The sequence below is a fragment of the Acomys russatus genome, chromosome 21, assembly GCF_903995435.1.
Source record: "Acomys russatus chromosome 21, mAcoRus1.1, whole genome shotgun sequence".
NCBI lineage: Eukaryota > Metazoa > Chordata > Mammalia > Rodentia > Muridae > Acomys > Acomys russatus.
In genome coordinates, this window is record NC_067157.1 from 52,703,224 (window position 1) to 52,717,983 (window position 14,760).

General features: G+C 44.6%; 1 protein-coding gene across 1 annotated transcript in view; it reads left to right on the forward strand.

Annotated features, from left to right (window-relative positions):
• Window positions 1-7,176, forward strand: part of Slc22a1 (solute carrier family 22 member 1) — a 30,643-nt gene extending 23,467 nt beyond the window's left edge. The window contains exons 10-11 of the mRNA XM_051164337.1: window positions 115-217; window positions 6,925-7,176. Coding sequence (XP_051020294.1) covers window positions 115-217; window positions 6,925-6,991 — 170 coding nt within the window. The 3' untranslated portion in view covers window positions 6,992-7,176. The remainder of the gene's footprint in view (window positions 1-114; window positions 218-6,924) is intronic.
• Window positions 7,177-14,760: the final 7,584 nt, after the last annotated feature.

A 14,760-nucleotide genomic window follows, 5' to 3' on the forward strand; every position in this document is an offset into this window, starting at 1 on the left:
TGTTCCTGACAACTCTCAAAGCTAACAGCGTCCCCTCCCTGCCCTCTGGCTCACAGCATGTAAGGGGCATGAGCCTGTTCTAACACTGTTCCTTGGATTCTGTTTCATTTGCAGGGGTTTTGGGCCTCACTGCTGGGGCTATGACTCTTCTTCTGCCAGAGACCAAGGGTGTGGCTTTGCCTGAGACTATTGAAGAAGCGGAGAACCTGGGGAGGAGGTGAGGGCTGTGGTGCTGGGATGGGTGGGTGTGGCCTCATCCTTCAGGAAGGGTCATAACATTGTAGCACACTCCTGTTTATTCTACATTAAAGGTTGGGGAGAGCTTCTCATATGTCTGTGGGCTTAGAATGACTTCCAGAGAATCTGGAGATAGGAACAGAATTCAGCCAGTAACTGTCCACAAGGAAGGCAGCGATCGAGAACCCACTTCTTAGCAGACAGTAGCTCATGTTGCATCAGGGACATGTGTACCATGCTGTGTCAAAGATGGTGGACAGTTGTTCCACGCTGCACCAGGGAAAGCTAGTGCATAAAATTGCTTATTAAGATCTACTATTAACACATGTAATTATTATGCTGGTTATTATTTAACCCACTATTGTATCAATAAAAGACACATACACCTGTTAGATTTTTAATATGCCTGTACACTGAAGATGGGCAGAAGTTAAATCCCTAAGCTATCTTTTACCTCCGAGCCCCACACCCCATGCCACTTGCTTTAATCATTCCTATCTGGGCTACTTCCCACCCACAATTCCCATAAATACTTGCACAGTCTTTTCATCTGGGCTGATTCGCTCCATCACTGATCCTCAGCCAGCTCCTCCCAGCCACATGGTTCTTCTTATGCTGCCCATGGCAGTTCTGCATCTCCTCTCCTGTCCCCCACCCTCCTCTCCTATCTCTCCTTCCCATGAGCCTTCTGTCCTCCAACCCCATGAACCTTAGCTCTACCTACCTCACTTCTGCCCTGCCCAGGTACGTAGGCAACTTTAGCCAATCACGGATAATTTGAGGTGCAAAGTTCAAAAACGTTATTTTGGGTATGTGAGAGTCTGCTTATAAAAGATAGCAAGCAGACCTTGGGGAGCAAAATAATTAACAATTACATCAAAACACCCGACCATGCTGTAACAATTCCCTTTTCTGTCTAAATATGCATGGCAGCCTTAAATATCTTGGACAGGGTTGAGGACATAGGAAAAACAACAAACAAACAAACAAACAAAACTTGAACCATTCTGTCAGGTCATGCAAGGCCCAAGAGAAACATTCACTGACTTTATGTAAAGATTGACCTCAGCTGTGTACAGAAGTATGTTGGATCCACTAGCTAGAAAAGCACTAATAGATTCTTTAGCTTTTGTAAATGCTCATGTTGAATGCAAAGAGGTAATAAGGCATAGATAGATGACTGGCTTAGAAATACAGTTGACATCAGACCTCACTCGCCTAATATGGCCTCAATAGGAGGAGCGACCACTAAAGACTTTAAGACAATTCAAACTCTAAATGTCTTAATTCTGGTGGACAAGGTTGCTGCAAAGGGAATTACAAGGAAAAACAAATTAATCCCCAAAGGGAGCCTATGCTTCCTACATTGGAGTAGTGAATGTAGATCAATAAAAGACAAATAGGGTATCCCTTATAAAAAAAAAAAAAAAAGGCCATGGTGGCCTCTTGAAGGCCCCAGTACAAAATAGGAAAATGCTCTTCCACAAGGCAATTAAACACCACTGCTCTGAAAACAGACATTAAAAAAAAAAAAAAAAAAACAGACATCAAGGTTATAGTGAATTCTATAAATAAATAAAAAAAAACCCATTAGGGGTCAAAAACAAAAACAAAAACAAAAAAGCAATCCCCAAACCAACAACAATTATTTTGGCAAACCTCTATAGGTGACCAGCGGCCAAAACTAAAGGTAATTATAAATAATATTGAAATTGAAGGCATAGTGGATACTGGAGTTGACGTCACAATTACCTCTCCTAAATCCTGGCCTCCAGATTGGTCACTCTAAGAGGTAGATATTCAATTTCAAGGAGTTGGACCTGTCTTTCAGATAAAACAAAGTGTCTGGTGCCTTAAATGTACAGAGCCAGAAGGTCAAATAGGAAAATTAAGGCTGATATAGTCATAAACTTATGGGGGAAGAGATCTGTTATGACAATGGAAAACCCAGATTAATATCCCTCCAATTTCAGAGACAAACCAGGAAACAGGTGATACTCTCGACACAAAATTTAAAATTATTCTAAAAAATACCCTCAAAACCATTTACAGACTGTGGAGGCTGTCCATAAACAAGGTGCAGCAGGGGGCGCTCTACAGCTTTACCACTCAGGTGGTTGACTGACCAACCTATTTGGATTGAACAATGTTTATGACTAAAGATAAGTTACAGGCACTAGAACAGCCAGTCCAAGAGCAGCTGGAGGCTCAACATAAAGCAGAGTCTACCAGCCCCTGGAATTCTCCTGTATTTGTCATTAAAACGAAATCTAGAAAGTCGAGGATGTTAACAGGTCTCAGAGCAGCTAATAAATTTATTCAGCCAGTGGGATCTCTACAGTCCGGAATTCCATTGTCTTCCTTGTTACCTGAGGAATGTCCTTTTATACTGTGAGACTGCCTTGCTCCAAGGACGGTCTGTACTTTAGTTATGTTGCCTGCCCCTCATTCTCCCAGAAATTCTTATGCAGAGGGAAGGTTATATCGTATAATGGATATCTTTACCACACAAATGAAGTTTAAAAACAAAACAAAACAAAACAAAAACCTGTCTAGAAAAGGTTTCTAAGTTGATCCTTAAAGGGGAAAAAAAAAAAAAAAAAACCCAAAAAAACAAAAAACAAAACAAAACAAAACAAAAAAAACAAAACCCGAGACTGTTAATTAGCTGGAATAGATCCTGCTGAGATTGTGGTACCTTTTAGTAATGCTGAGATTGCCTCATTATGGGCAGACAATGAACATTGGCAAAGAGCTTGTAGTGACTTTTTTTTTTTTTTTTTGAGAAATTAACAACAGATGCCCAAAAGGCAAGTGACTTGAATTCATAAAAAGAACTAATTGGATTTTCCCTTGTGTAGTAAAAAGGACTCCAATTTCTGGACTCTTTTTTTTGTTTTGTTTTGTTTGTTTTTTCGAAACAGGGTTTCTCTGTGTAGCCTTGGCCATCCTGGACTCACTTTGTAGTCCAGGCTGGCCTCAAACTCGCAGTGATCCGCCTGCCTCTGCCTCCCTAGTGCTGGGATTAAAGGCGTGCGCCACCACACCCGGCTCAATTTCTGGACTCTTACACCTTACACTTATGGAAATTAATCAGGAAAGGCAGGTTATAAGTCAGGAAATATAAGTAAGGTGATTGAAAGTCCTTATGACTCAATTAAAAATCAGAATCACATACAATTCTGATGGTGTTATAAGATTTTCAAGAATTCCTTAATATAGGAACTGACTCTCAGTATGCAGAAAGAGTTGTTTTGCACATTGAAACTGCTGATCTAATTCAGGATGATTTCAAACTAATTTCACTGTTTATTCAGTTACAACAAAGGATCAGAAATAGAAACCGTCCATTGTATATAACACATACACAATTTCATATGGATCTTTCAGGCTATCTAGCACAAGGCAATGATGGAATTGACCAACTAGTAACAGGCATGTGTTAGAGGTTTCAGAGTTTCATAAAAACAAACAAACAAAAACATCATGTTTACAGCAAAGGTTTAAAGAAGAAATTTTCTATCACTTGACAACAAGCCAAAGAAATGATTTTTTTAAAAATGTCCTGCTTGTTCTTTCTTTCCTTCTTTCTTTTTCCTTCCTTCCTTCCTTCCTTTCTTTTTTGAGACAGGGTTTCTCTGTGTAGCCTTGGCTGTCATGGACTCACTTTGTAGACCAGGCTGGCCTTGAACTCACAGACATCCGCCTGCCTCTGCCTCCCGAGTGCTGGGGTTACAGGTGTGCGCCACTGCACCCAGCTACTACTTGTTCTTTATATAACCAAACTCAATTACCTGCAGGAAGTAATTCTAAAGGTAGCTAAAATAAATAAAAATTGGCAACTGGGTGTGTTGCATTTTATAGCGCTTGGTAAACTGAAATATGTGTGCCATACTATAGACTTATATTCGGGATGGACAACAGCTTTAAGTTCTGAAAAGTTCTGCAGGTTATGGCAACTATGGCTGTACCTATACAATGCTCCAGCATATGTCTCTAATAAAATGAAATATTCTTTTACATATTACAGTGTAAAACATATTACAAGTATACCACATAATCCTACAAGATAGGCAGTTGTTGAAAGATCCAATCATACCTTAAAAGAGATACTTAAAAAACAGAGAGGAGTATCAAAGACCCCCCCCCCAGATAGATTACATAATGCTTATTGACTTTAAATTTCTTAAATGCTAATGAACAAAAAACAAGGTGCTGAGAGGCATTGGATTATACAAGAACTGCTGAATTATAATAGCTTGTCTATTTCAAGGACATCCTAACCTCAGAATGCGGAGAACAGGGCGTGTGCTACACTGGGGTTCCATCCAAACTGATAAAAATCAGATTTGACAGTGGTCCCATGCTGCATCAGAGATAGCAGACAGTTGTCTCCTGCTATATCGGGGACAAGGGCAGTTGCCAGGTGCTGCATCAGGGACAGTAGACAGTTCTACACTGTGTCAGGGATGACTGGCCTTTGCTAGTTGTGCCGACCGGCGGAGCACCGGGATCACTATCTCACCCCGACTCTTGAACATCTTTGAACGAGTCTCCTGGCCTTATTAGACATTGTTGGCCGGGTTCCTTAGTGGCTTTTCGTACAAAGAATGATTCCAGGGCTTCGTTCTCTGTAAAGGTGTGTGATGCAGACAGTGGAGCTTATGATTCTTAAGTCAGTAATAAGAGGAGACCATGAAAAAGGGGAGCGGTGAGGAGTGAGGAAGGAAACGTGCCGGTAGGGTGGTTGCTCTGGCTCCGTTCAAGGGCATGAGTGCCCCTGTACAAGAGAGAGAGAGGCCTTGGGGGGGTCATATGACCTGGCCTTAAATTCAGATGTCCTCATTTGGTGTGGGGACTGTCACTGAACCCTTGGTTTCCTTGTCTCAAATGTAATAATTCTAAGGGTTGCCATGGAAACCCAAGTGAGCACACATGAGAATGAGGGACTCACCCATTTCCAGGTATCTCAGAGGTATCTGACGAGTGTGATTTTCTCCAGTCTTCCTGAGACGGTGAGATTTCCTCAGTGCTTCTCCAACCCTCTGGCACAAAAGAACCACAAGGGGACCTTGGGAAAGGGCAGATTAAAAAAAAAAAAATGTTTGAGATAGAGTCTTTCTCTGTCACCTTGGACAGCCTAGATCTCACTATGTAGGCTAGCCTCAAACTCACAGAGCTCCACCTGCCTCATGAGCCATGGGGTTGAAGGTGGATAACTACGCCTAGTGATTCTTTGCTTTTGACTTAGAGAGTGAGCCCAGAATTAAGTTTTGTCAGTGGTGCCCCTCTCTAAAGCCCGTCATGAGACATTCTGGGGTTCTCAGCACCAGTCTAACCATGTACCTGGTTTCTGTTTGGTGAAAACTGCCTCCTTTTGGTTCCAAGTGACAAGAGTGTATAGGTAATGTTCTGTCATCTGACTTACTAGAAGCACATAGACTGCTGTGGAACACTTCAGCCCACCCAGTCTCCCCTAGGAGAAGCTTCACACTGAACGGTCTGAATCCTAACTTGTGCAGCCTTTGTTCTCTTTGTTCCAGCCTTAACTTAAAGGCCATAGAAAAACACAGTGCCAGCCACCTGTGCCAACTCCTCTTTGTCCATTGCTGCCTCTGACACTTTTAAATAACACACCTTGAACCTCTCCACCTGCATGGCCCCCCAACACTTCCCCCAGGTACTTACAATGTATTCCCCTCCCCTCTTCATGTCTTCTTCTGGTTTTTTGTTTGTTTGTTTGTTTGTTTGTTTTTAGTACCCCATCTTTTTGAGAATTTTATTCCTCGGCAGAGGGATTAGGTCAGGTGTTTCCTCCATACAAACTAAAGTTTGATTTTACCAAAATAACTCCTGGGGAACCAGTGAGTTTATTGGACTTACTTCCAGATCCTGGGTCAGGTATTCTAAGTAAGATCGTGGGTGATCCAAAAGCAGCAGCGTTGTAAAGTCATCCCCTCACACGGATGGAGGATGTTCTTCTAGGTTTCCTTAGATTATATACCCTAGCCCCTCCCCATGGCCCCAAGGCCATATGTCACTAGGGCAGCATTGCATACAACTGCCTTGGAAGGGGGGACTAATGACTAGCGACTGAGTAGTTTAATGGTCCTCCCCACACCCTCCTCCTGGGAGGGAATGCCAACAGTCCCAGCTGTGGTATTCTTTTGCAGACATAGATGTCTGAGGAAGATGCTGGCTGTTCGGCTTGGAGGATAGTACTGTTCAACGCCCATTCCAACTAGTGCTGCCTGATGGCATCTTGACTGACCTTGCTGACTTGATCTTGTACAGGTCTTGTTGTAGGTCACCATAGTTGCAGTGAACTCGTGGGCTCAATGGCTGCCATGTTTAGAAGATGGCATTTCACAGCACCTTTCCCCACCCTCTGGCTTCAATTCTTTCTGTCTCCTCTTATGCAGTACCACCCCCCGCCCCCCGATGTCTCAACTTTGTAAGTTCCTCATCAAGATGTTGATTGTTAGGCTGAGCATGATGGTTTGTGACTGTCATTCCAATACTTGGGACATGGAGGCAGCCTAATCTACATAGTGACTTTGAGTCCAGCATTTCTACACAGTGAGTGACAGTCCAGCAAGAGCTATATTACAGGCCCCTGTTTTAAGAATCAGACAAGCAAGATGTTAACTGTTCATTAACTTTAACCTTTGTTTATCATTGCTACAGGAAATCAAAGGCCAAAGAAAACACAATTTACCTTCAGGTACAAACAGGAAAATCTCCAGGTACCTGACAGGGACACTGTGCCAGGAGCTGAGTGGCAGAGAGGAAGGAGGACTCCTTAAAGCTTGGAGGATTCCCAGAAGCCTTTGCCTTCCATACCCTTCTATATATTCACCAGGTTCCAAATGAATCATCAACCCTAAAGAGTTTTCTGAAACTTGTTGTCTTGTTTCTTTTGACTCCCAAAATGCCCTGGTTGTCTTTGACTGGTCTGTCTCTAGTGTAGATGTTTCATGCCTTAAAGCAGCGGTTCTCAACATGTGGGTCATGACCTCACCCCCCCCCCCCAAGACCATCAGAAAACACAGATGTTTATATTATGATTCATAACTGGTGCAAATTTACAGTTATGGAGCAGCACTGGAAATGACTTCATGGTTGGGAGTCACAGCAACCACATTAGGACAGTTGAGAACCACCGCACACTTTGAACATGTTGAAGATCCAACAGCATTTAGGCACAGCTGCTCAAACAGGCCTCCGCGTTTGCGCAGTAACTATCATACTCATCTCTGAAGAAAAAACACCTTAGCACCTGCAACTATTTACATCGTCAAAAAGCATCTAAATTGGGCATGGCTCAGAGGGCAGTTAGTCATTTCATTTGAGAAATGGCAGCTCCCAGCCATGTTCTGGACATGTGAGGGGGACAAACATGACCCATGTTCCCTGGCCAGAATCACCACGACCCTTTCAGAAAGACGTCTGTCTACCTCCCCCAGCTATGTTTTGGGAGTATGTTGCTCTGTTTTTGGGTTTTATTGGTGAGTTCAGAAGGTGAACTTCCACGCCCTCCTACAACATTACAGTGAGAAGTGCAGTTTGGGTTGCACATGAGCTATATGGGCTGGGCAGAGCAGAGGTCCAGCGGGCTATGGAGCTCGGAGCTCGGGCCTAGAGTAGACAATGCCAGCCTCAGACAGAGCACAAAGGCTGGAGGTTGGATGAGCTACCTGGAAGGGGAAGAGATTAGGAGTGAGGATAAAACCCAGGATGAGGAAAAAGAACAAGTAATTCTCCCATATGAAGAACTGGGGAGCTACTGGCAAACATGCGCATATGGGCCCCGTGTCAGCCACTCCGCACTGAGTTGCTCGTAGGAGGAAACTGTGTTTACGTTCTGCCACGTGCAAATCTTGCAGGAGGGATTCCTGCACTTGGGAGAAAACCCAGCCCTGCTCAGCAATTTAGTCACCTCAGTGTGGCAGGTGCTCGAAGTCCGCCATCAGAAGGGCTGGGCCGTGTTGCCATCTTGGTGTGTAGGGGAGGGGACGTTTATTAGCATTGTACAAAGAGAGGGACTTCCTACCTCATGCCCAAGGGGGGACAGCATTGGGAGATGAATCCCAGCTTCCCATGGCCATGGCATGCCCTTGCATGCATCTGCTCATTCACGTTCTCTCATACATGTGCATGAGCCAGCACACGTGGTAGTCTATGAGGCTTACTTTTGTTCTCTTGCTGGGCATGGCTGTCAGCGTCTCCTGATGGTGATTTCCCAGCTGTTGAATTGTAGAATTGTTCATGGTCTCTATCATGATGGGGCATCTAAGAAAAGCATGTATGAAGTACGTACATATGTATGTATGTATTAATAATGTATGCATGCATGTAAGATACATGTATGCATCATGTATGATATATGTGTGTATACATATTTATATACATATGTGTGCGTATGTGTTTTGAGATAGAGTCTTAAGAAATGAGCTTGAATTCCAGCTCCCTTCATCCTTCCTTCACCCCTCACGTGCTGGCACTGCAGGCCTGCGTCACTGTGCTTGGTTTGGTGTGGTGCTGGGGAAGGAGCCCAGAGCTTCCTGCATGTCAGCCAAGCATTCTAGCAGCAGATTTACATTTCCAGCCCACGACTGGGCATCTTAAAATTGCCGGCTGTGGGGCTGGAGGGACGGCTCCGTGGCTTAAAGCACTTGTTGCTCTCTCAGATGACAGCAGACGTGGGTTCAAATCCCACCACCTGCATTGTAGCTTACAACCATCCGTGACTTTAGTTCCTGCTGTCCTGACACCCTGTTCTGGCCTCTGCAGACACTAGACATGGACACGGTACACACACACACACACACACACACACACACACACACACACACACACACACACAAAACATCATACATAACAAATTTAAAAATCTCTAAAAATTGCTATCTGGTACCATTTTCTTAAAAGAAAAAAAAGGCATTGGATGGTATTATAGTTTAGTACATCATTTGATAGGAAGGAAGAAATCAAAATTAATAAAAAAGGCCTTTCACATGAGAGAATTGCAAGGACGAGAAGAAGTGGTCTAGTTAAATGAAGAAACATCTGTTGTCACACAAGAACACAATAGCACAGAGGAAACCGTAATTTACTAAAATAGGATTTTAAGAAAGAGTATTGTGGCTAGACTTAGGGGGAAAAATCAGAGATCACAAAGGCGGGCAGTGTTTTTGCCAAAGAGCAAGGCCTCAGAGATGCCCAGGGCAGTGTTAAAAAGACAAAGATGCCTATATAAGGAGTCCTCCAGATGGCCAGGCAGAGACTATGTCAACATCACAAAGACAGTAGTTATGGTCACTTGGAATAAGTTTGGCTCTATAAAAAGAGCTACAGAGCTTGCAGAGAACAAATAATAAAATTTGTGCCAAGGAAAAGGCACCCATGGGTTTCTATAAAGTTTATAGACTGTTCTGTTAAGTCAACACAACCAACACGGGCCTTGTGCCGGGAGTGGGGCGCAGGTTTAACAGCCCAGCTAGTAAGCGGACACAATGAACCGATGAAGGGAGGGACAATTGCAGCATGCTTAAAATAGAAACGTTTATGATTTGGTCATTTTATACTAAAATATGTTGGCTACCCAGAGCTACAGTGACCAGGGTGAAAAATGTCAGGCTCTCCATCTGAACTAAAGCTAATAGTTTGGGAATGGAAGATACAGACTTCTTGTCTGCAGGGTGAGGTCCTGGCCGCTAGAGGGCTCCAGAGAGACAGGCTCAACTACTGCTTCATAAATCACAGCCATCTCGCTCTTCCCCATCTCTGCTTTCCGAGGCTGCAGCCATATGCAGGCTAGCACACGTACCAGCCTTTCCACCGGCTCTGGGGATCCAAGCTCTGGTCTAGCAAGCACTTTAGCTGCGGAGCCATCTTCCTCACCCCTGGCTTCCTGGGTCTCTCACTGGCCCGGAGCTTGCCCATCAGGCTGGGCTGACTTGCCAGTGAGCCCCAGGGAGCTGGCTGTTACCAGCACTGAGATAACAAGTGTGTGCCCCCATGCCAGCTCTTCAAGCAGGCTCTGGTCCTTCGTGCAGTCAGGTCCTCGTGCTTGCAAGGCATGTGTTTTATTGATTGGGATAGCCTTCTAGCCAATGTGTTCTTTTTACTTCAACAAATAGAAATGATCTTCTGATGTTCCTTTACTGATTACACTTAGCCAGAAAGGCTGATGAGAAGGCAAAAGCCTCCCAACCGAGAGGCTGAGAAGGAGGCAAAAAGAAGATGAAACCTCCACAATCGAAACCAAAGGTGCAGAGAAATACTGCCTGGGTATTTGAGAAAGAGCCTTGGGCCTTTAGTCATAACAAGTTCTGAGATAGTAGATGTTTTTTGTTCATTTGTTTGTTTGTTTTCAGTTTGCTCATCATGGACCAGTTGCTGTTGTTCGAAGCTGAAGACACACCCATTGTATCTGGGTCAGTCTACCCCTTGCTGCTCAGGGGTCCAGACTAAAGCCTATTTACTCTCTCTGGATGAGGAACAAGTGCCACCAGGACTGATGTCCTTGCCACATGCTCATGTGAGGCCTATGAGAGGCTTTGAACCTGTTTATCTCTGATGCCTTTGCTGTGAGGACAGTTGTGTGATTCCTATTTCAGATATAATTGAAGTAGCCTAGTTTTGGCCAAAGCACACGTGGGAGCCACAGCGACAGTGGGTGCAGAGACGCCAGTCAATGGCAGGCAGAGTATGTGGTGGGCTTGGTAATTACAGAAAGTAGGGTTTCTCAAGAAAAACAATGAAAATCTCTCTTGTCTAAAATGTTGAGCTTTTACAGAATTAACCATCACCGTGGGCTTGCAGGACCAGCTCCCTGCCTCTTTCTCTACATTTATTTTATCTTGAGTGAAGGCCAAAATGAAAGCATATTCCACCATAGGAACTACATTTTAGATTTATTTTGTGTTTTATTTTTGTATCTGGGTATGAGTATACGCCAAGGGTGAGCGTCTGGGGAGGCCTGAAGGGGACAGCAGATCTCCCTGGGGTTGACGTTGCAGCTGTGACCCCCCAGCTGTGGGTGCTAGGAACTGACGCTCTGGAAGAGCAGCCAGGGTCCTTAACTGCTCAGCCATTATCTCTCCAGTCCCACAAAGAATCTTTTCTGTACTTATACCCTCTGACTTGTCATCCACTCATACGCCGTTAACCCTTATTTATCAGCCATCTGCTATGTGCCGGGCACAATCCCATACACTGGGGTTTCAGTTCAAGGAGAAAGGCAAGCCTTTGCTCTTATTGGACTCTAGTTAATTGAGGTACATTTGGCCTCACTGACCTTAGAGATAGACAACAGTGTAGCGAGGTCAGTCCTCTGAACGCCAGCCGGTTAAACCTCATTTGGCCACAAGTCTTCATTTGTCTATTGTACGTACTGGACTATAGCAAAGCAAGCCGTCCTTGCGACAGTTGCCCAGTGCTTGCAGAGACCAGCAGAAAGTCCGATAAGAGCAGGGCCGGGTATATACGGGCACACAGCTTTCCAGGGCCGCTTTTACCAATGTCTTACATTGTGTCCATCAGTAGTCACCTCTGCTTCTTTAATGCTACTTAGGTAGCACTTTAAGGCCAAGTTTACCTCAATCCTGACTTAAAGCCATACAAAACAGGAGCTTTGAAGATGGAGGTGTATGTGGCACATTGGGAGGATGTAGCCCTCAGGAGTTGGTACATCCCTGTAAGGTACATTTAGGGAACTGGCTGACTTATAACAGGTGAGACATGTGTGGATTGTTCCTCGGCCTATGGGTACCATCTTCTTTCTTTCATGGGTCCCTGGGAAAATCAGACAACAGCAATAAACAGATGTCCAAAGCAATATCAGGAGAGACAGTCACTAAGGATGACAGGGATGTGGGAGCGTGTGAGTGGATGCCCGCCCTCCACAGCTACTTTAGGGTAATTGCATAATCATTTCCCTGTTTTCCAGAATAAAGGATATTGATACATTTACATCACATCTTCTGAATGAGCATGGAATCTAGTTTTGTTTTCCTATTGAGGATGGGTTAATAAATGGAGTCAGTTTATCTGAAAGTCTTCTCTCAGGGCCCTTTCTGGCTCCAGCCTACTCAAGAAGATAATTGCGTCTTAGTTTGAGGTTCACTCTTTTTCAATGAGATGAACTGATGTTTAATCCTAGGGAAGCTATGAGTACATTCCTGTTTTCACCAAGTTACAGCTTCTGTCCCCTTAACTTTTGGTTGCTAGCTTAGAGTGGCCCATAAACTCTCAAAATAATCTCTAGATGGTGGCTGGATTAGCCTGCTCTCTTGCCTGCAGCAGAAACAGAAGCTTGCCAGCTCAAAAGGCCCAGTCTTGACTCTCCAGACCCAAAGCAGAAGCTGAGAAGAGCACAGATCACACAAAGAGGACACTCAGGCACTGTGTAGAGTCAGGAAAGGGGAGTGGGTGGGATCCTGAGGCCGGGACCTCAATGCCAGTGCATGTCCATCACTCTGAGGGAATCAGGGAGCAGAGTCATCCATGGTTGGGCACCCAAACTCATCGACAGGGCCCTTAAGACCCATGGCAAAGGGAAACATGGGCAGACCTAACCTTTTGTCTTCTCTACAGGTCCATGCCCACATGACTGGAAGAATGACTCACACAGTTCATGTGTTGGACTATGGTGGTGGCCTTTCTGCTCGGCAAACCCTTTGTAGAGTCTGTTTCTGTAAAGAAGAAATGAGCAGAGGAGAGAGAATTGAACATAAATATGTTTCCTTCTGAAAGAGTGTCACCCCCTCCCCCGACCCCTGCAGAGAAGCAAACAATAGCAGAATCTTTACCTCTGGCTTCCTCCAACAAGGGAAAAGATGATGTAGTCATGGCAACAGAAGAATCTTTTGATGGCTGTACTTCTTTTAGGGGGAAAAGAAACTCTGGGAAAGCCACAGAGACAACAAAGAGCATATTGAATATTACAGGACCAACAGTTAGATCAAGAGTTAGAAGGTAGGTCTGAGGAATGGCTGCAACGCCAGGTGAGTGTGACCAGCACCAATAGAAAAGACTAGAAAAGCCGGCGGCGGCACAGTAGACCCAGTAAGCTCAGGCAGGGGGATGAAATGTGAAATTAAATTTCTCCTTAGCCCCGTTTCCAGGCTGAGCCTGAATGACAGAACAGAGGGGAAGTGAGCCGGAGCTAGGATCCCAGGGGAGCTGGGAGTATGGGTAGAAGGGTGGAGCTGAGCTTGTATAGGGCTTCACCACTCTGGACACCTCCAGAGGAGGGTTATTAAGACCTAGGCCACCTAGTTCAGTCATACCGGCTGCCCAACCCTCCTAAAAGTTGGAGTCATTTGTCAATGCTTTCCAGTTGCCACCCAGGCCCATTCTAGTTACATTATTTAATGTGAGGAATGATTTCAAACCCTAGGATTCTGCACCAGTCAACACCTCTGTGATTTAGGCTCAGGCAAAACCATTTCAGCAGAAGGTCTCATTACAAAAGCACAGAAGAAAACAAGGGCAGATCCACCTATGTGCTTTAAGACATTTGCATTTCAGGGCTGGAGAGATGGCTCAGTGGTTAGGAGTGCCAACTGCTTTTCCAGAGAACCCGGGTTCGTATCCTAGCACCATGGTGACTAACTACTGTCTGTAGCTCTCGTTCCAGAGGCTCCAATGATGTCTTCTGACCTCCCTAAACACTAGGCATATATGTGGTGTGTAGACATACATGCAGGCAAAACACCCATATGTATAGAGAAAATAAAATTAAACAAATGTAAACTTCTACATGTAGAAAATAATTAATGGAAGGCCCTTAAAAACTCTAATGAACAACGTAGACAAATGGAGGAATAGTCTTTCTATACAGAAGGTTCTCTGTACTGTGACATGTGCATGAAAACAGTCCCCATAGTCTTAGGTGTTTGAATGCTTGGTGTCCATTAGTGGACTGTTTGGGGAGAGCTAGGGGATGTGGTCTTCCTGAGAAAGGTGGGTCCCTGGGGGCTAGCTTTGAGGTTTTAAAAGATTGGGGTCATTTCCAATGTGTGTGTGTGTGTGTGTGTGTGTGTGTGTGTGTGTGTGTGTGTGTGAGAGAGAGAGAGAGAGAGAGAGAGAGAGAGAGAGAGAGAGAGACAGACAGACAGACAGACAGAGAGAGAGATAGAGACAGAGAGAGATGGAGAGACACACACAGAGGATGGTGGAGGGTGCACAATGCATATCCCCTTGTATAGGAATGAGGCTATAGAAAAGTTATTTTATCCAGAAGGCATTTGAGTGCCCTGAAGGGTGGTTTGAGATACACAGCAGGAGTCCTGAAGCAAATGGGAAACTCTACAGCGTCCATGCGCCTAAGCCTCTCCTGCCTGTTGCCTCAGCAATGAATTTCAAGTGGAAACCCAAAGTAATTGAATTGCTACAGACTGTTAAGTCCTCCCTGGCTCTTTTTATAGACTCTTATTCTTTTTCACTTACACATCCACAAAGACTTACTGTGCTTAATAGCCTCACTTGATCATCTGTATAGATTTATTTAATCCG